Genomic DNA, 22,007 nt, shown 5'->3' on the forward strand with positions numbered 1-22,007 from the left:
AGAATTAAATATGAATGAATAACATTGAATAAATGAATGAATAAATATGAACAAATAACATTGACTGCGGTAACACAAATGTTTTATTTTATTCTTTCTCCCATTCATACTGGCATTTCTGCATATACTCAGAGTTGAAACAATCAATTTAATAGAGTCAATTTAATAGATATTTAATTTACAAACGTAAGTAAAAATTCTTCCTGTAAGAGTAAAGGAAATAGGACTTCCCTGGTGGCGCAGTGGTTAAGAATCCACCTGCCAATTCAGGGGACACAGGTTTGAGCTCTGGTCCAGGAAGATCTCACATGCCGTGCAGCAACTAAGTCCATGCACCACAACTACTGAGCCTGTGCTCTAGAGCCCGTGAGCCACAGCTACTGAAGCTCACGCACCTAAATCCTGTGCCCTGCAATGAGAAGCACGCACACCTCAACGAAAGAGTAGCCCCCACTCGCCGCAACTAGGGAAAACCTGCGTGCACCAACGAAGACCCAACGCGGCCAAATAAATAAATAAAATCCTTTAAAAAAAAAAAGAGTAAAGGAAATATATTGTTTATTGATGATGAGGTTAAATGAGTCAGCTACTGGTCACATATTACAATAAAAGAACAGACTAAGTAGTGTCTGCATCAGATGCACACTTTTCTAACCAAGATGGTAAGTTCCATCTTGTGGTGTAACAATGTGTGTACGTTTCAGAAGTGTGCTATTTCTTAAATCTTAGTATTAGAACTTTTTTGAGGGTAATTACCATGACTTGCTCTTAATGAGATTTAAAATATGTCATTTGTAGCATTGATTATTTCCTCCATCAGGTAAGCAGTTAGTTCCCTTATTTATTCTTTGTTCATTGAGCCTTCTTGCCTACCTTTGAACTAGTCATTGTAAAGCAAGTGTTTTCTAGGAAAGCTTTCTTATGTACAAAGTTTTTAGTTTTCTTTGAGAGAGTAAGATAGGGGAGTTTATGGGTTTTTTTTCCTAAAAAGTACTATTCATGTACCTGAAATTAAAAATTAAATAGTCTGGAAAAGTCTAATGGCTATTTCATATGGGAAATACTTAAGTTCTTAGTCTTGGTGTGACCTTAAGGGCAAACCTTTTATAATTAAGTGCTTTTATTTGTAGGTGAGAGAATATGAGATTGGAAATTGAACTTAGTTTGTATATATATGTTCAAAGTTACATATCATTTATACATGTTTTACTGTATGTCGTCTTGGTTCCTTTGAGGAAGTGGGCAGCTCTGAATCACTGTTTCATGTCATATTTCATAAAAATGCTTCTACTTGGTGAGTTAATTTTTAAGTGAAAATATCAAATGCTTTCATGATGAACCATTGCTAATACAGGAATATAGAACATTTTTTCTTTATCTAGAGTGCCTGATTGGCATGTGAGTCATGAACTTATATTCCATCTAAAACCTACACCTTCTAGCATCTTCTCTTCTTACCAGTGGTTTACATTTGTTCTGACAATGCAAATATTTTTATTCTCATAAGCAAAACATAATGTCAAAAATACCTATGCTGTTCTTAAAAAATGACCTTCGAAAGGTAAGCATGGTATTTTGGTACCATACATTGAAATGTATAATCGTTACTTGATTATGCCTCCATGAATTAGTGACCTAGATAATTAAGGCTATTTCCTGGTTGTAAATATCTTGTCAAGCTGCTTAAAAAATTTCAGACTACTTGTTATACTATTTACCACATGAAAGTAGTAATTTACTGCATTGTCATAATGCTGTCACGTTTCTCCTCTGCCTCACACCGTAAGTAATCGTTGATATGTTCTCATGGCTTACCTTCTGTATTCTTGCCATATATGTCAGCCATAAACCACATTAAACTAGAATCATTTTGTTTTATAACCAAGAGAGACTCACAATCAAACCTTCTAATTTTGCAAATGAGAAAGTTGAGGCCCAAATTATGGAAGTTGCTTTCCTAAGCTATATGAAATCTTAGCGGGAGCTACTGAGGACTTCCGTTTCCTGATTGCCAGCTTTTCTTGCATCACCTTGGAATTTGCAATCTACAACAGATTTTGGAGATTGCTTAATCTTCAGATGAGATACGATCACCCTTACGCCCTGTAATCTGTTCGTTATAGAAGCTAATTTCATATTTCATATCTTTGCTAATTTCTAATTTTTAATAATGTGCACTTGAAATTTTGTTTATTTAACCAAAATTCTTGGTCCTTCATTTGAACCCACTTTCTTTGCTTTATCTTTTATCTTAGAAAGTGTCCAGTTAAACAGCTGTGATCTTTTTCCTTTCTGTAGGTTAAGTGATATGATTTCTTTAGGTATTACCTTTGAATCTTGTAATGGTGTCTTTGTCTCTGCCTTTTACAGTTTTAATTTCTTTTTAAATTGTGAACCCAGAAATGTAAGCCATATCTTCCATACTACATAGATCCAAATTCAGTAGGCATTTTTTGATCACTTATATGTCTAGTACACAAGTGTTATGGCATGCAGCATATCATTTAATTCTTAAAACCTCTGTGAGGCAAATAGTCTGATTTAAAAACATCAGTTTTTAAGTGTTATGTTTTTTATAGATTTATTTACTTACTCATTTATTTATTTATTTATGGATGCGTTGGGTCTTCATTGCTGCCTGTGGGCTTTCTCTAGTTGTGGCGAGGGGGGTTGTACTGTTTGTTGCGGTGTGCAGGCTTCTCATTGCGGTGGCTTCTCTTGTTGTGGAGCATAGGCTCTAGGCGCACGTGCTTCAGTAATTGTGGCATGTGGGCTCAGTAGTTGTGACTCACGGGCTCTAGAGCACAGGCTCAGTAGTTGTGGTGCACAGGCTTACTTGCTCCGCGGCAGGTAGGATCTTCCCAGACCAGGGCTCGAACCCGTGTCCCCTGCATTGGCAGGCAGATTCTTAACAACTGCACCACCAGGGAAGCTCCTAAGTGTTAATTTTAAAATGACTAATTTAAACCTAGCTGTTGCAAGAATTTATTTTAACATGTGCCCTAATGAAAATTTGTTTCTGATCTTTCCCCCTCTGAGTATAGTATTGTTGGTTTAAGAATAATGGTTGCTTAATGAAATAGTTAGTTATTGTTCCACAGTAAGCTTTAGAGAAGTTGAAATGAATGGTTCTTATTGAAGTTGGATTGTATGAACTACCTTTGTATTTACCAGAATTCATCAATGTATAATAGTTTATTTTTTCTGAAGATCAAGTTTTTCATAAATATTTACAGTAGAAGGAAATGGACTGTCAGTCAGGAGGCCTAAATTTGTCCCAACTGTGCCATGACTTACCAGCTGTGTGGCTGACAGGGTCTTAGTGCTCTGGCCGGGTGTCAGACCTGAGCTTCTGAGGTGGGAGAGCCAAGTTCAGGACACTGGTCCACCAGAGACCTCTGGGCCCCACGTAATATCAGACGGTGAAAGCTCTCCCAGAGATCTCCATTTCAATGCTAAGACCCAGCCCCACTCAATGACCAGCAGTCTACAGTGCTGGACACCCTATGTCAAACAACTAGCAAGACAGGAACACAAGCCCACCATTAGCAGAGAGGCAGCCTAAAATCATAAGAAGTTCACAGACACCCCAAAACACACTACTGGACGTGGTCCTGCCCACCAGAAAGACAAAATCCAGCCTCATCCACCAGAACACAGGCACTAGTCCCCTCCACCAGAAAGCCTACACAACCCACTGAACCAACCTTACCCACTGGGAGCAGACACCAAAAACAACGGGAACTACCGACCTGCAGCCTGCGAAAAGGAAACACCAAACAGAGTAAGTTAAGCAAAATGAGAGACAGAAATACACAGCAGATGAAGGAGCAAGGTAAAAACCCACCAGCCCAAACAAATGAAGAGGAAATAGGCAGTCTACCTGAAAAAGAATTCAGAGTAAAGATAGTAAAGATGATCCAAAATCTTGTAATTAGAATGGAGAAAATACGAGAAACGTTTAACAAGGACCTAGAAGAACTAAAGAGCAAACAAACGATGATGAACAACACAATAAATGAAATTAAAAATTCTCTAGAAGAAATCAATAGCACAATAACTGAGGCAGAAGAATGGATAAGTGGCCTGGAAGATAAAATAGTGGAAATAACTACCACAGGGCAGAATAAAGAAAAAAGAATGAAAAGAACTGAGAACAGTCTCAGAGACCTCTGGAACAACATTAAATGCACCAACATTTTAATATATAGGTATCCCAGAAGAAGAAGAGACAAAAAAAGTAACTGAGAAAACATTTGAAGAGATTATAGTTGAAAACTTCCCTAGTATGGGAAAAGAAATAGTCAAGCAAGTCCAGGAAGCACAGAGAGTCCCGATAAATCCAAGGAGAAACGCACCAGGACATATTAATCAAACTCTCAAAAATTAAATACAAATAAAAAAATATTAAAAGCAGCAAGGGAAAAACAACAAATAACATACAAGGGAATCCCCATAAGGTTAACAGCTGATCTTTCAGCTGAAACTCTGCAAGCCAGAAGGGAGTGGCAGGACATACTTAAAGTGATGAAAGGGAAAAACCTACAACCAAGATTACTCTACCCAGCAAGGATCTCATTGAGATTCAACAGAGAAATTAAAACCTTTAAAGACAAGCAAAAGCTAAGAGAATTCAGCACCACCAAACCAGCATTACAACAAATGCTAAGTAAAGGAACTTCTCTAGGCAGGAAACACAAGAGAAGGAAAACACCTACAATAACAAACCCAAAGCAATTAAGAAAATGGTAAAAGGAACATACATATCGATAATTACCTTAAATGTAAATGGATTAAATGCTCCAATCAAAAGACACAGACTGGCTGAATGGATACAAAACAAGACCCGTATATATGCTGTCTACAGGAGACCCACTTCAGACCTAGGGACACATACAGACTGAAAGTGAAGAGATGGAAAAAGATATTCCATGCAAATGGAAATCAAAAGAATGCTGGAGTAGCAATTCTCATATCAGACAAAAGAGACTCTAAAATAAAGACGATTACAAGAGACAAAGAAGGAGACTACATAATGCTCAAGGGACCAATCCAAGAAGAAGATATAACAATTGTAAATAATAATGCACCCAACACAGGAGGGCTTCAATGCATAAGGCAAATGCTAACAGCCATAAAAGGGGAAATCAACAGTAACACAATCATAGTAGGGGACTCTACCACCCCACTTTCACCAACAGACAGATCATCCAAAATGAAAATAAATAAGGAAACACAAGCTCTAAATGACACATTAAACAATATGGACTTAATTGATATTTATAGGGCATTCCATCCAAAAGCAGCACAAACACTTTCTTTTCAAGTGCTCATGGAACATTCTCCAGGATAGATCATGTCTTGCGTCACAAATCAAGCCTGTGTATATTTAAGAAAATTGAAATTGTATTTTTTTCCTACACAACGCTATGAAACTAGATATCGATTACAGGAAAAAACTTGCAAAAACAGAAACATGAAGGCTAAAGAATACACTACTAGATAACCAAGAGATCACTGAAGAAATCAAAGAGGAAATCAAAAAATACCTAGAAACAAATGACAATAAAAACACAACATGGGATGCAGCAAAAGCAATTCTAAGGGGGAAGTTTATAGCAATACAATCCTACCTCAAGAAACAAGAAGCATCTCAAATAAACAACCTAACCTTACACCTAAAGCAGATAGAGAAAGAAGAACAAAAAGAACCAAAAGTTAGCAGAAGGAAAGAAATCATAAAAATCAGATCAGAAATAAATGAAAAAGAAATGAAGGACATAGTAGCAAAGATCAGTAAAACTAAACGCTGGTTCTTTGAGAAGATAAACAAAATTGGTAAACCATTAGCCAGACTCATCAAGAAAAAAAGGGAGAAGACTCAAATCAACAGAATTAGAGTGAAAAAGGAGAAGTAACAACTGACACTGCAGAAATACAAAGGATCATGAGAGATTCCTACAAGCAACCTTATGCCAATAATATGGACAACCTGGAAGAAATGGACAAATTCTTAGAAAAGCACAACCTTCTGAGACAGAACCGGGAAGAAGTAGAAAATATAAACAGACCATTCACAAGCACTGAAATTGAAACTGTGATTTAAAAATCTTCTAACAAACAAAAGCCCAGGACCAGATTACTTCACAGGCGAATTCTACAGACATTTAGAGAAGAGCTAACACCTGTCTTTCTCAAACTCTTCCAATATACAGCAGAGGGAGGAACATTCCCAAACTCATTCTATGAGGCCACCATCACCCTGATAACAAAACCAGACAAGGATGTCACAAACAAAGAAAACTACAGGCCAATATCACTGATGAACATAGATGTAAAAATCCTCAACAAAATACTAGCAAACAGAATCCAGCAGCACATTAAAAGAATCATACCCCACGATCAAGTGGGGTTTATCCCAGGAATGCAAGCATTCTTCAGTATGTGCAAATCAATCAATGTGATGCACCTTATTAACAAATTGAAGGAGAAAAACCATGTGATCTTCTCAGTAGATGCAGAAAAAGCGTTTGACAAAATTCAACACCCAGTTATGATAAAAACCCTCCAGAAAGTAGGCATAGAGGGAACTTTCCTCAACATAATAAAGGCCATATATGACAAACCCACAGCCAACATCATTCTCAGTGGTGAAAAACTGAAACCACTTCCACTATTATCAGAACAAGGTAAGGTTGCCCACTCTCACCACTATTATTCAACATAGTTTTGGAAGTTATAGCCACAGCAATCAGAGAATAAAAAGAAACAAAAGGAATCCAAATAGGAAAAGAAGAAGTAAAGCTGTCACTGTTTGCAGATGACATGATACTATACTTAGAGACTCTTAAAGAGGCTACCAGAACACTACTAGAGCTAATCAATGAATTCGGTAAAGTAGCAGGATACAAAATTAATGCACAGAAATGTCTTGCACTCCTATACACTAATGATGAAAAATCTGAAAGAGAAATTAAGGAAACACTCCTGTGTGCCACAGCAACAAAAAGAACAAAATACCTAGGAATAAACCTACCTAAGGAGACAAAAGACCTGTATGCAGAAAATTATAAGACACTTAACGAAAGAAATTAAAGATGATACAAATAGATGGAGAGATATACCATCTTCTTGGATTAGAAGAATCAACATTGTGAAAGTGACTATACTACCCAGAGCAATCTACAGATTCAGTGCAATCCCTGTCAAATTACCACTGGCATTTTTCACAGAACTAGAACAAAAAAATTCCACAATTTGTATGGAAACACAAAGGCCCCGAATAGCCAAAGCAATATTGAGAAAGGAAAATGGAGCTGGAGGAATCAGGCTCCCTGTCTTCAGACTATACTACAGACCTACAGTAATCAAGACAGTATGGTACTGGCACAACAGAAATATAGATCAATGGAAGAAGATAGAAAGGCCAGAGATAAACCCATGCACATATGGTCACCTTATCTTTGATAAAGGAGGCAAGAAAATGCAATGGAGAAAAGACAGCCTCTTCAGTAAGTGGTGTTGGGAAAACTGGACAGCTACATGTAAAAGAATGAAATTAGAGCACTCCCTAGCACCATACACCAAAATAGACTCAAAATGGATTAAAGACCTAGATGTAAGGCCAGACACTATAAAATTCTTAGAGGAAAACACAGGCAGAACACACTATGACATAAATCACAGCAAGATCCTTTTTGACCCACCTCCTAGAGAAATGGAAATAAAAAGAAAAATAAACAAATGGGACCCAATGAAACTTAAAAGCTTTTGCACAGCAAAGGAAACCATAAACAAGACAAAAAGACAACCCTCAGACTGGGAGGAAATATTTGTAAACGAAGGAACTGACAAAGGATTAATCTCCAAAATTTACAAGCAGCTCATGCAGCTCAATAACAAAAAAACAAACAACCCAATCCAAAAAGGGGCAGAAGACCTAAATAGACATTTCTCCAAAGAAGATATACAGACTGCCAACAAACACATGAAAGGATGCTCAACATCACTAATGATTAGAGAAATGCAAATCAAAACTACACTGAGGTATCACCTGACACCAGTCAGAATGGCCATCATCAAAAAATCTACAAACAATAAATGCTGGGGAGGGTGTGGAGAAAAGGGAACCCTGTTGCACTGTTGGTGGGAATGTAAATTGATACAGCCACTATGGAGAACAGTATGGAGGTTTCTTAAAAACTAAAAATAGAACTACCATACGACCCAGTAATCCCACTACTGGGCATATACCCTGAGAAAACCATAATTCAAAAAGAGTCATGTGGGCTTCCCTGATGGCGCAGTGGTTGAGAATATGCCTGCCAATGCAGAGGACACGGGTTCGAGCCCTGGTCTGGGAAGATCCCACATGCCGTGGAGCAACTGGGCCCGTGAGCCACAGCTACTGAGTCTGCGCGTCTGGAGCCTGTGCTCCGCAACAAGAGAGGCTGCGACAGTGAGAGGCCCGCACACCGCAATGAAGAGTGGCCCCCGCTTGCCACAACTAGAGAAAGCCCTCGCACAGAAACGAAGACCCAACACAGCCATAAATAAATACATAAATAATTCAAAAAAAAAAAAGAGTCATGTACCACAATGTTCATTGCAACTATATTTACAATAGCTAAGACATGGAATCAACCTAAGTTTCCATCGACAGATGAATGGATTTAGAAGATGTGGCACATATATATGATGGAATACTGCTCAGCCGTAAAAAGAAACAAAATTGAGTTATTTGTAGTGAGGTGGATGGACCTAATGACGGTCATACAGAGTGAAGTAAGTCAGAAAGAGAAAACCAAATACTGCATGCTAACACATATATATGGAATCTTAAAAAAAAAAAAAGGTTCTGAAGAACATAGGGGAAGAACAGGAATAAAGATGCAGATGTAGAGAATGGATTTGTGGACACAGGGACAGGGAAGGGTAAGCCAGGATGAAGTGAGAGAGTGGCATGGACACATATACACTACCAAATGTAAAGTAGATAGCTAGTGGGAAGCAGCTGCATAGCACAGGGAGATCAGCTCAGTGCTTTGTGTCCATCTGAGGGGTGGGAGGGAGATGCAAGAGGGAGGAGATATGGCGATATATGTATATGTATAGCTGATTCACTTTGTCATACAGTATAAACTAACACACCATTGTAAAGCAATTATACTCCAATAAAGATGTTAAAAAAATATTTACAGTCATGTGAAAGCTTCTTTATGTCCCCGTTGATGGAGTAAACAGTTGGTTTTAGGGGAATGCTCTTCTGTCTCAAAATATCTCTTGTTCTCTGATGCTTTAAATTCCACCATCAGAAATGCATTCCTCGGTATTAAATAACTCCTCCACTTGGTTGCTTTAGAATATGTTGTTACTAAGGGTGTGGAGTTAATTATTAACGTTTGAAGAGCATCTGTGTATGAACACAATGTATTGAATATAAGCAGATCGCAAACATTCTTATTTAAACCTAAAAACTTTTCTCTGAAATATATGTGTTACTATTCCCATTATGTAGAAGAATGAGCTGCTGTTCGTCGGCCTTAAGTAACTTGTGTAAAGCCCCCTACTTGGGATAAGGCCAGGCTGAGATTTCAATCAGGTCTTTCTTTTCACTGAACTTCATCATACATACAGTTAATTCAAAGTACTAATTCTCTTGCAAGATAAACTTTCTCATGATAAAAGAGTCTTCAGAGGACATGGGTGAAGACTGTTCTTCTCAGAAAGGACCGCAAGTATGTGTAGATTTTGTCTAACTTTTTCCACCTCTATTACTACCAAGCTGTATCTCAATCACTGTATCTTGTTAGGCCATTGTTGATAACATCTGCGTTTGCACCCTGTACTTGATTATAACCCTTCAACTGCCAGAATGAGGTAAAATGTAAATTTAAACATGTTACTCTAATGGTTAAAACTCTTCAGTAGATTTCCATTGAATTCAAAACTAAACCCAAACTGCTACCAAGGCCTGTGTGGGCCGTGCAGGATCTGGACCTTGCCTACTTTTTCTAAGCATCATGGGACAATCTTCTCACTCCTACTCTTTGGTCTCACTAGCTTTCAGTCAGTTCCTAAAAGACCCTGGGTTTTTTCCTGAAACAAGGCATTGACCTTTTGGTCAGCTCATCACTCCATTCACACATACAGTTGCTGTGTCTGGTGTCTGCTCAGTTCTCAGGAGGCAGGTTAGATATCACTTCTTTATAGCACAAACGTATCATTATTTTATTTATGTATTTATTAACTTAAAAAGTATTTTTTTCCTCACTAGAAATAAATTCTAAGAAGTCAGAGGTTTGATGGTACTTTCTCTGTTGGATCTCTAATGCTCGCTCCAGGGCTTGGTACTATGTAGGTGCTCAGTAAATATCTGGTGAATGAATGAAAGAAAGAAGAACAAAATTTTGTCTTAGAAATTTGATCCTATATACACTGGTATTTTTCTTTTTCTCTCATTCTTCTTTATGAGCCTTGTTAAGAATTGTTGATTTTTGTTATCCTTGGAGAACAATACTTACTTGATAGTAATAATTATTAAGATTATAAATTAGCTGCAAATTAAAATTTAGACAGATGTAGATAGTTAATTTTTTGTTCTGTTCTTCATAAAATAATTGAACTTCTAAAATTCTCTGATCATTTACTTTATTCAGCCCATTTGGAAATTCCATGATTAAGGTTGTTTTTTTACATATGAAATTTAAAGTTTTTCTTCCACGTCTACTGAAAAGATAGGTATTTTACTATTTTTAGAATTTTACTGAGTGACTTTAAAACAGTTTGAGAGAATTTGCAAATTATGTGTTACGGTTTTAATTTCCTGCATATAAATTTGCATAAAAACGCAGACTTTTTACTAGCACAAGAACAGTTTTTAAAAGTTGAAAGAAATCAGTTTTTTGGTATATGAAGAAATGAATTTTGAAATCCAGTCCCCAGTATTTACCTTTTGAGGCTCTGAATGTTCTTTCCGTTATGTGGTTGCTTATTGTTATTTATTTCTTTCAGCAATACTCTATAGAGAGAAGAGAACATGATTACTTTTTATAAATTTAATAAACTTTTTTTTAGACCAATTTTAAATTTACAGCAAAATTGAGTGGAAGTACAAGGTTCCCTTGTGTCCCTTGTCCTCACACATGCACATCCTCCTCCACTATGGACATTCCCCTGCTAACGTCGTACATTGTTACAACTGATGAGCCTACATTGACGTACCATTGTCATTAAGGGTTCATTCATGGTGTTGTGCATTCTGTGGGTTTGGATAAATTTATAATGTGTCTTCACCATCATAGTATGTGGAATAGTTTTACTGTCCTATAATCTCCTGTGCTCCACCTATTCATCTCTCACTTCCCCCAGCCCGTGGCAACCACTGATTTTTTTCTTAAATTTTCTCCATACTTTTGTATTTTCTACAGTGTCATATGGTTGGAATCATAGTATGTAGCCTTTTCAGGGTGCCTACTTTCACTTAGCAATATGCATTTAAGTTTCATGTCTTTTCATGGCTTGATACTTTGTTTTAGTGCTGAGTCATATTCCATTGTCTGGATGTACCACAGTTCATTTATCCATTCACCAGCTAAAGGACATCTTGGTTGCTTCCAGGCTTTGGCAGCTTTTAATAAAGCTGCTGTAAACCTTTGTGTGCAGGTTTTGTGTGGATATAACTTTTCAGCTCATTTGGGTAAACACCAAGGAGTGCAATTGCTGGATCCTGTGCTAAGAGTATGATAAATTTTGTAAGAAACTGAAAAGTCTACCTAAATGGCTGTACCATTTTATATTCATACCAGCAGTGAAGGAAAGTTCCTGTTGCTTCCCATCCTCCCTAGCATTTGGTGTTATTAGTGTTCTGGATTTTTGCCACTCCAATAGATGTGTAGTGATATCTTCTTGTTTTTATTTGCCTTGCCCTGATGTCATATGGTGTGGAGCATCCTTTCATATGCTTATTTACCATCTGTATGTCTTTTTAGTGAGGTGCCCATTTTAAAATCAGTTGTTTGTTTTCTTCTTGTTGATTGTTAAGGGTTCTTTGTATATTTCGGTTAAAATCCTTTATCAGTAGATATGTTATTTGCCAATATTTTCTCCCAAGTCCGTGGCTTGTCTTTTCATTCTCTCGACAGGGCAGAAAATCTTAATTTCAGTGAAGTCCAGCTTATCGATTCTTTCTTTCATGGACTGTGCCTTTGCTCTTGTATCTAAAGAAAGTCATCACCAAACCCAAGGTCATCTATATTTTCTCCTGTGTTATCTTCTAAGAGTTTTATTGTTTTGTGTCTTATGCTAAGGTCTTTTTGAGTTAGTTTTTGTGAAAGATGTAAGGTCTGTGTCTAGATTTATTTTTTTGTGTGTGGATGTTCAGTTGTTCCAGCACCATTTGTTGAAAAAAACCATCTTTTCTCCATTGTATTGCCTTTGCTTTTTTGTCAAACATCAGTTGACTGTACTTTGGTTGGTCTGTTTCTGGGCTGTCTGTTCTGTTCCATTTATGTATATGTCTGTTCCTTTCCTAATACCATATTGTGTTGATTATTGTAGCTTTATGGTAAGTCTTGAAGTTACATACCATCAATCCTCCAACTTTGTTCTTTTTCTTTAATATTGTGTTAGCTGTTCTGGGACTTTTGCCTCTCCATATACACTTTAGAATCAGTTTTTCAATATTCAGAAAAATAACTTGCTGGGGTTTAGGCTGGGGAAGGATTGTGAATCTGTAGATCAAGTTGGGAAGAATTAACACCTTGGCAATATTGAATCTTCCTGTCCGTGAACATGGTATATCTCTCCATATTTAGTTCTTTGACTTCTTTCACCAGAGTTTTATAGTTTTCCTCATATAGATCTTGCACATATTTTGTTAGATTTATGCCTAAGTATTTCATTTTTGGGGTGGTAATGTAAATGGTATTGTGTTTTTAATTTCAGACTCCACTTATTTATTGCCTGGTATATAGGAAAGCAGTTGACTTTTGTATATTAACCTTGTATCCTGCTACTTTGCTGTAATCACTTACTGGTTCTAGATGGGGTTTTTTTTGTTGTTTTGTTCTGTATTTTCTACCTAGATGATCATGTCATCTGTGTACAAACGCAGTTTTATTTCTTCCTTACCAATCTATATATCTTTTATTTCCTTTTCCTGTCTTACTGCATTAGCTAGGAATTCCAGCACAGTGTTTTAAATCAGTGATGAGAGAAGATATCCTTGCCTTGTTCCTGATCTTAGTTGGAAAGCTTCAAGCTTCTTACCAAAAGTCAGTTCCATTTCTATAAACTCTAATAACAGATTATCAGAAAGAGAAATTAAGAAAACAATCCCACAGTTGCATCAAAAATAATAAAATACCTAGTAATAAATTTAACCAAGGAGGTGAAAGATCTGTACACTGAAAACTGTAAGGCACTGCTGAAAGAAATGGAAGATGACACAAATAAATGGAAAGATAATTCTTTGCTCGTGGATTGAAATAATTGATATTGTTAAAATGTGCATACTCCCCAAAGCAATGTACAGATTCAGTGCAATCCCTACCAACATTCCAATAGTGTCTTTCACAGAAATAGAAGAAACACCCCTAAAATTTGTTTGGAACCACAAAAGACCCCAAATATTCAAAGCAATCTTGAGAAAGAAGAACAAAACTGGAGGTATCATGTGCTCTGATTTCAAACTATATTACAAAGTTATAGTAATCAAAACAGTATGGTATTGGCATAAAAACAGAAAAATAATCAATGGAGTAGAATAGAGAGCCCAGAAATAAACCCACACGTATATGGTCACTTAGTTTACAGGAAAGGAACCAAGAATATACAATGGGGAAAGCACAGTTTCTTGAATAAATGGTGCTGGGAAAACTGGGCCACCACATGCAAAAGAATGAAAATAGACTTGTACCATACACAAAAATTAGCTCAAAATGGTTTAAAGGCTTAGATGTAAGACCTGAAGGCATAAAACTCCTAGAAGAAAACATGGGTAATATTCCCCTTAACATCAGTCTTGGTGATGATTTTTTAAAATCTGATTCCAAAAGCAAATGTTTATAAACAAGTGGAACTACAAAAAAACTAAAAGGTCTGAACTGCAAAGGAAAGCATCAAGAAAGTAAAAAGATAACCTGTGGAATGGGAAAAAATATTTGCAAACCACGTATCTGATAAGGGGTTAATATCCAGTATATACAAGGAACCCCTATAACTCAATAGCAGAAAACAGTCTGATTAAAAAATGGGCAGAGGTCTCTTCAGTCTCTTTAGCAAGTGGTGTTGGAAAAGCTAGACAGCCTCATGTAAATCAGTGAAGTTAGAACACTGCCTCACACCATACACAAAAATAAACTCAAAACGGTTTAAAGACCTAAGTATAAGACATGACACCATGAAACTCCTAGAAGAGAACATAGGCAAAATTTCTCTGACATAAATCATAACAATATTTTCTTAGGACCATCTCCCAAGGCAAAAGAAATAAAAGCAAAATTAAACAAATGGGACCTAATCAAACTTAAAGGCTTTTGCACAGCAAGGAAGCCATCAACAAAATGAAAAGACAGCCTATGGAATGGGGGAAATAGTTGCAAACGATGTGACCAACAAGGGGTTAATACCCAAAATATATAAATAGCTCATACAGCTCCATATCAAAAAAAAACAAACAACCCAATCAAAAAATGGGCAGAAGACCTAAATAGACATTTCTCCAAAGAAGACATAGAGATGGTCAACAGGCATATGAAAAGATGCTCAAAATCACTAATTATTAGAGAAATGCAAATCAAAACTATAGTCAGATATCACCTCACACCAATTAGAATGGGCATCATCAGAAAATTTACAAACAAATGCTGGAGAGGGTGTGGAGGAAAGGGAACCCTCTTGCACTGTTGGTGGGAATGTAAATTGATACAGCCACTATGGAGAACAGTATGGAGGTTCCTTAAAAAACTAAAAATAGAATTACCATATGACCCAGCAATCCCACTACTGGGCATATACCCAGAGAAAGCCATAATTCAAAAAGACACATACACCCCAATGTTCATTGCAGCACTATTTACAATAGTCAGGTCATGGAAGCAACCTAAATGCCCATCGACAGATGAATGGATAAAGAAGATGTGGTACATATATACAATGGAATATTACTCAGCCATAAAAAGGAACGAAGTTGGGTCATTTGTAGAGACGTGGATGGACCTAGAGACTGTCATACAGAGTGAAGTAAGTCAAAGAGAAAAACAAATATTGTATATTGACACACATATGTGGAATCTAGAAAAATGGTACAGTTGAACCTGTTTGCAAGGCAGAAATAGACACACAGATGTAGAGAACAAACGTATGGACACCAAGGGGAGAAGCGGGGGGTGGGGTGGGATGAATTGGAAGATTAGGATTGACATGTATACACTAATATGTATAAAACAGATAACTAATAAGAACCTGCTGTATAGCACAGGAACTCCACTTAGCTGTACAGTAGAAACTAACACAACATTGTAAAACAATTATACCCCATTAAAAAAATTAATATTAAAATTTTTTTAAAAAACGTATCCCCTCACTATGGTCAGAATGACCATCATCAAAAAGTCTACAAGTAATAAATGCTGGAGAGGGTGTGGAGAAAAGGGAACCCTCTTGCACTGTTGGTGGGAATGTAAATTGATACAGCCACTATGGAGAACATTATGGAGGTTCCTTAAAAAACTAAAAATAGAGCTACTATATGACCCAGCAATCCCATTCCTGAGCATATACCCGGAGAAAACGTTAATTTGAAAAGATACATGCACCCCAGTGTTCATAGCAGCACTATTTACAATAGCCAAGACATGGAAGCAACCTAAGTGTCCATCAACAGATGAATGGATAAAGAAGATGTGGTATATTTATACAATGGAATATTGCTTAGCCATAAAAGATAATGAAATATTGTCATTTGCAGTAACATGGATGGACCTAGAGAATAAACTAGGTGAAGTAAGTTAGATGGAGAAAGTATGATATCACTTATATGTGGAATCTAAAAAACAATACAGATGAATTTATATACAAAGCAGAAACAGACTCACAGACATGAAAAACAAATTTATAGTTACCAAAGGGGAAAGGGAGGGGGAGAGGGATAAATTAGAAGTATGAGATTAACAGATAGAAACTACTATACATAATATAGATAAGCAACAAGCATTTACTGTATAGCACAGGGGACTATATTCAATATCTGGTAATAACCTATAATGGAAAATAATTTGAAAAATAATATAACAATCATTTTGCTGTACACCTGAAACTAACATAATACTGTAAGTCAACTATATTTCAATTTAAAAAATCCAGAGCTTTGAAATAAAAAGTCGACATCTGTTTAATCTCTGTGATGGAGATATACATACGTTAAATTAATTTTTGTAATTTTCTGATATTTGAAGTGTTGCATAATTTTTGAAATGTGTATGTGTGAAAGAAAAATATTTGCAACTATGCGATAAGTTGTTTTTCTTTTTTTCTGCTTTGTTGTTCATTTTTATTTTTGCCATTCCAAAGGAACAAGTATTTAACCACCTGTTGTCACTCAGGAATGCTTTGGGTAGAAGGCAGTGGTAGAACTGAAAAAACAAAGGCGCTTACTTGAGCTAAGAGTGAAAGAACAACTTTCCATAGTAGAAGAACAGCACTTAAAAATCACGTAGGCAAGAAAGGGAACATTTCACACATGGAAGAAATGCAAGTGATTGAGCATAACTGGAAGCAAAGAAACGGCATGGAGGAGTAGTGAGTGGGATCACACTATAAATTTAGAGAGGCCCAGATGATGCAAGCCCTGATATGTGCAAGTATGTTTGGACTTAATCTTGTGGATCAGTGGTTCCCAACTCAGGCTGATCATCAGATTAACTGGATCTCATTCCAGATTTATTGAACTAGCAGTTCTTAGAATAGGAACCAGGAGACTGTTCTTTAAAAATATCTGACACATCTGTTCTCTTATTTCATTCTAACAGCCCTCTGAAAGAGGGAGGTGGTATTGCTTTCCATCTGTGTAATGGAGAATTGTAGTTCAAAGTAGGACTAGACAAGTTTATCCTGTTAGTTATGGACATACCTGTGTTTAGAATTCAGCACCTCTCCCATGAAATGGTACCTTCTGCTTCTGCCCCATCTGGTGGAGGCAAATGGAAAAGAGCTACAGTAGAGATGTTTTCTTCAGTTCTCAGATGGCTGCTTTGTCTCCCAGTCCCTCCAGATTGCTATGAGATGAAAGCTTCCGTATAAAAGTGGACTGAATTGTCAAACCACATGGTGTGTAGTGGGGACCAGCTCATCATTACTGCCCACAGGAGCTTTTGAAGGCCTTTTGTCAGTGTGACCTGACAAGCTTTGTATTTTGTGTTGGGGGAGGGGAGTGGCAGAGAAGATCAAAAGCAGGGAGGTCAGAAATGATGTCAGCCCTTAATAAAGCTCGGGCTACAAAGTGATAGATTCAAGAGAAACTTAGAAGACAGTGTGAAATAAATATGCTCTGTGAGCAGATTTTCATTTCTAATGAGCTTGTGAGTTTAGGTAAGGAAAGGAAGAAAGACTGAGAAGTGGGGAGACATAGTGGGTTCTAGATAATATATGCACACCAAATGCTTCTAGATGAAATTTAAGAAAATTAATTTTCAGTGTATTTCCAGTTTCAGTCACAGAAATGTTCATGGTAACTGATCAGGGACCTGGTTTTATTTTTCTTTAATTTCTGGTAATATTCTCCCGTACAAAATCATTTTATGGTTCTTTCCGTGGGTTTAAGGTCACATGCTATCTTCCCATCTACCAGTTATTATTCCCAAGGAGAGCCAGTGGGCTTGATTAGTGGTAGGAAGAGGTTTAGTGGACAGTTCTAGTTTATTTTCCATTACTGACATTTTAATGTAATATAACTCACTATAGGGTTCTGGAGTTTATTTATTGTCAAGTTAATTAGTAAATATAAAATCTCATGAATAACATCGTTATGGAACAAATCCTGGTTCCTGACCATTCCAAATAGAGACAAATTATAGGAGTCTTTCTTTTTCTTACTCATAGGGCAAAAGTTGGATCATTAAAAGAAGTTATGAAGATTTTCGGGTACTTGATAAACATCTTCATCTGTGTATTTATGACCGACGATTCTCCCAGCTCTCAGAGCTTCCCCGTTCTGATGCCCTGAAGGACAGTCTAGAGGTAAGCATTCAATACTTTGCAGAAGTAATCGCTATAAATTAGAAGAATTTTTTTTGCCAGTATACTAAATAAAAGCTTATATTGAGCACTCAGGAAGATTCGTGGGATTACTTAATTATTTCTTAACTGAAAAATCAGTAATGCTGTTAGGATATTTTGAATTGAAATAGGTTCAGTGTATAATTTTATAAGAAGACTCTCATCTTAATATATAAATGGGCAATATATATGAGCAGATCATTTTTCAGAGAGAATGCAAAATATAAAAGCAAAAATATGGAAAAGTGTTGACCTCACTAATAATCAAAGAAATGTGTATTCAAATGATGCTGTTTACTCAGTTTATGATGGCAGGCTGTGTCCATGCACTTATTTCCACTCCTGCCAAAAATTTCTAGTAAAAATATGAGATTTTTTTTTAAATTTAAGAGGAAAGAGATTCTTTTATAACACCAGAAAATAAAAAGAACCATCAGGGAATCAAAAATTGTGAGGAATCTTTGAAAGTAGATGGGATAAGATTTATGGGGGCAAGAAAATACAGCATAAGAAACTTGTACAGGAGGACTGCAGAGGGACAGATAAACTAGAAATGTTCAGTGTGAAAACCGAATAAACAAAGTAACAGAAGAGTAAACAGAGGGCTTTCAGAAGCATGATTACCACCCTCAGAGAGAAAGTGAGGCAGTCACATTCATGGAATGAGAACAGAGTTTTAAAAAATAATCAGAGACCTTAGAAATGAACATGTGGTTTTTAAAATTAATTTTAATAATAACAAACAGCTGGACTACATGCAAAATGGACATAGATGAAGAGAGAATTAGTGAGCAGGAAGAGCAAGCTTTGTAAGAACACAGCCCCAAAAGGGACAAAAAGTTGTGAGAGAATTGTTGGGAATCACAGAGAATAGATCCAGAAGTTCCTACAAGTTCCTGTTCCTCTTGTAGGAGTTATAGGAGGAGAGAGTGGGTGGCAGTAACTAAAAATATAATAAATTCCCCTAAATTAAAAAAGGGCCCGTTTTCAGATTAAATGGGCCCATTAAGTGCTAAATATAATAAGTGAAAAGACACACATCTAGAAACATTGTGGTAAAATTTCAAAATGCCAAAACAGAGAGGAAACCCAAATGGCTTCCAGAGAGCAAAAACAAGGTTTTTCTCAAAGGAACAAGAAACGTATTGGCGTTAGACTCCTTGGCAGCCACAGTGGATGCTTGAAAACAGTGGAAGTCCTGAAGGGAAGCCATTTCAAATCTATAGTTAATTCCCAGGCGATTATGTAGTGAGGGCAAAGTGGAGACTTCAGTCATGCAAGAACTGACACCGCGACAGGGTCTCAGGAATGTCCTAAAACCGCAGATTCTTTCGTCCTATAGAAAGCCTGGACGTCTCTCTGCCTCCTTTTCCCTGTCTGCCTTGTCTGTTGTGTATTTCTTTCTCAGACTGTCTCACAACATGACCACTCCCAACAGGGGCCAGGTTCTCATTTCTTTTTAAGACAGCAGCCAGACTGAGCTGAAATTTTGTGTCACGGTTCCTAATTCCTACAGCAGCTCCTGTTAGGTCAGCTAATGTTGGGTCCCATTCCTGGACCCATCAGTTGACTTCGTGGTGTAGGATCACGTATGAACTGTCCTGCCATGGCTGGGTGTGTGAAAACTGCAGCAGGCCTTGAAGAAAGCATTTCAGAGTAGCAGGGGGAAGCCAGGTGGAAAAGCAAGTATGTCTCTGCTATCGTTTTACATTTTCAATACAAAAATAGAAAGAGAAGGCAACCAAATTAGAAGCTGTACAGTAGTATAAGCCCTGATGATGAGGGGCTAAAGTGAAAGTTCTGCACCAGACAGGAAGTTACGTAAGTGCCTGTAGTGTCAGTTATGGAACTGTTAAGCCTCTATAAAGAACCTCCGTAACTATGAAAATGCATAAAAATCTGCAGATTTTTTTCTCCTGGAAACAACCAACTTAACACCAGTTTCTTTGACAGAGAGTGGAGTATCTTTATTCTGTTACCACTGAATCTTCTCTTTTTCTTTAGTCAGTCACTCAGATGCTTATGGCTTACCTGTCCCGCCTTTCAGCTATTGCTGGCAACAAGATCAATTGTGGACCTGCCCTTACTTGGATGGAGGTATTAATCCAGTTCATCTTTTATTAAAGTTAATTTTAAAATTATCTACTTAAGAAATTTAATATTAATTTTCATAGCTGTTGAGTTTCAGGAATTGAATAAATGGTGCTTATTCTTTTCTGCAAGATAGATATGTGATACATTAAATATTTTTCATCTCAAATCTTTCTTTGATAATCCAGGAAGCTAATTTTAATATTATTTTATGAATCACAATGACACCTGTTATTTTTGTATTTAACATATTAATGTATATACATTTAGCAAGGTGTATGTGTATATATATGTATATATATATTTAATTGGCTTAGTAACTGAAAATAGTTTTTAGTCATTGATGAACAAGAGACAATTAACCTTTTAAAGAGTCTGATTTAAGAATGTCTTGAGTGATAGAGTATCCTCCTGTCAATAGGTTAGGTTTTTCTCCTTAATTTGCATATGTAGAGTTACATTATTCTCTCCTCTCAGTGGAAATTGGGAAGGCAATGAAAAGTAGAAAGAATATAGACCTTCGAGCCAGGCCAACTTGCCCTGAGATCTTGGTTCTTCATTATTGGCTGTGTGATCTGGGACAAATTATTTAATCTCTTATAATTTATAGAGCCTCTTTTAGCTTTAGCATCTTCATCTTTAAGTGTTGATAATGATGATAAGTATCTTTTAGAGTTATGAAGATTAAAGTATGTATGTTATATGTACAATACAATGACTGGCATATAGTAAGTACTCGATAAGTGGTGGGTTTGTTTTTTTTTTAATATTCTTTGGGTTATGGTTTTTCTAAGTCAAGTTGAATTATATAGATACACAAAGAAACTTCCAAGTCCCATGTCCTTAACCATCTCATAGTATATTTTCTTTGTTACAGATTGATAATAAGGGAAATCACCTTCTAGTTCATGAAGAATCATCCATTAACACTCCTGCTGTTGGTGCTGCCCATGTTATCAAGAGGTACACTGCTCGGGCCCCGGATGAATTGACCTTAGAGGTAAGTGACTAAAGATGCTATGTGTTAGCTCAGTCCCTGCTATCTTTCTAGCCTCAGTTTTAACTGTTGCAATCATTTCCTTAATGAAAAGCACCAGGTTTTTCTGTGCATCATTGTCTTTCAGCCTGGCATGCCATCTATTTTTATTTTAATGACTGTACTCATTCTTGAAAATTCAGCTTAAATGTGTCCCATTTCTTCTAGGAAGTCTCCTTGATCTCCTTCCCTCTACTCCATGGAAATACATACCCCCCAGAACCTGCACTGAACGTCATTCTGAGCTGTTCTCAAGGCTTATCTCTGATATGTCACTTACTACATTCAATCATAATTGTTCTCCTGTTTGTCTCTGTGAGCTTCTTGAAAGCCAGATCCTCTTCTGTCTTTGTGTGTTTAGCACCTAAAAACAATACCTAGTGATACTTTCTTCTCATTGTTCATAGATTGAGGTAAAGACCAGATGAAAAGTGAAATGAACATTTCTTGCTATCAGATGCAAAAGGAGAGGAATTAAGTTTCTTCCTTTAATATTGGCTGATGAGAGACCAAAGACAATGCTGGCAGTTACTCAGTTTAAGAGGAAAAACAGTGTAAATTTTTACTGTATAGAATTCAGACTGTTCTCAAACTAAATTTTTAG

General features: G+C 36.7%; 1 protein-coding gene across 2 annotated transcripts in view; it reads left to right on the forward strand.

Annotated features, from left to right (window-relative positions):
* ARHGAP32 (Rho GTPase activating protein 32) overlaps window positions 1–22,007 on the forward strand; it is a gene marked incomplete at its 5' end in the record, with an annotated part of 173,975 nt that overhangs the window by 73,750 nt on the left and 78,218 nt on the right. For both annotated transcript variants that reach the window (XM_082661162.1, XM_082661163.1), the window contains 3 exons: window positions 18,100–18,237; window positions 20,281–20,373; window positions 21,245–21,367. In XM_082661162.1, the coding sequence (XP_082517288.1) occupies window positions 18,100–18,237; window positions 20,281–20,373; window positions 21,245–21,367 (354 nt within the window). The remainder of the gene's footprint in view (window positions 1–18,099; window positions 18,238–20,280; window positions 20,374–21,244; window positions 21,368–22,007) is intronic.

This window comes from Grampus griseus (genome assembly GCF_964374135.1).
Source record: "Grampus griseus genome assembly, chromosome: 8".
Taxonomy (NCBI): domain Eukaryota; kingdom Metazoa; phylum Chordata; class Mammalia; order Artiodactyla; family Delphinidae; genus Grampus; species Grampus griseus.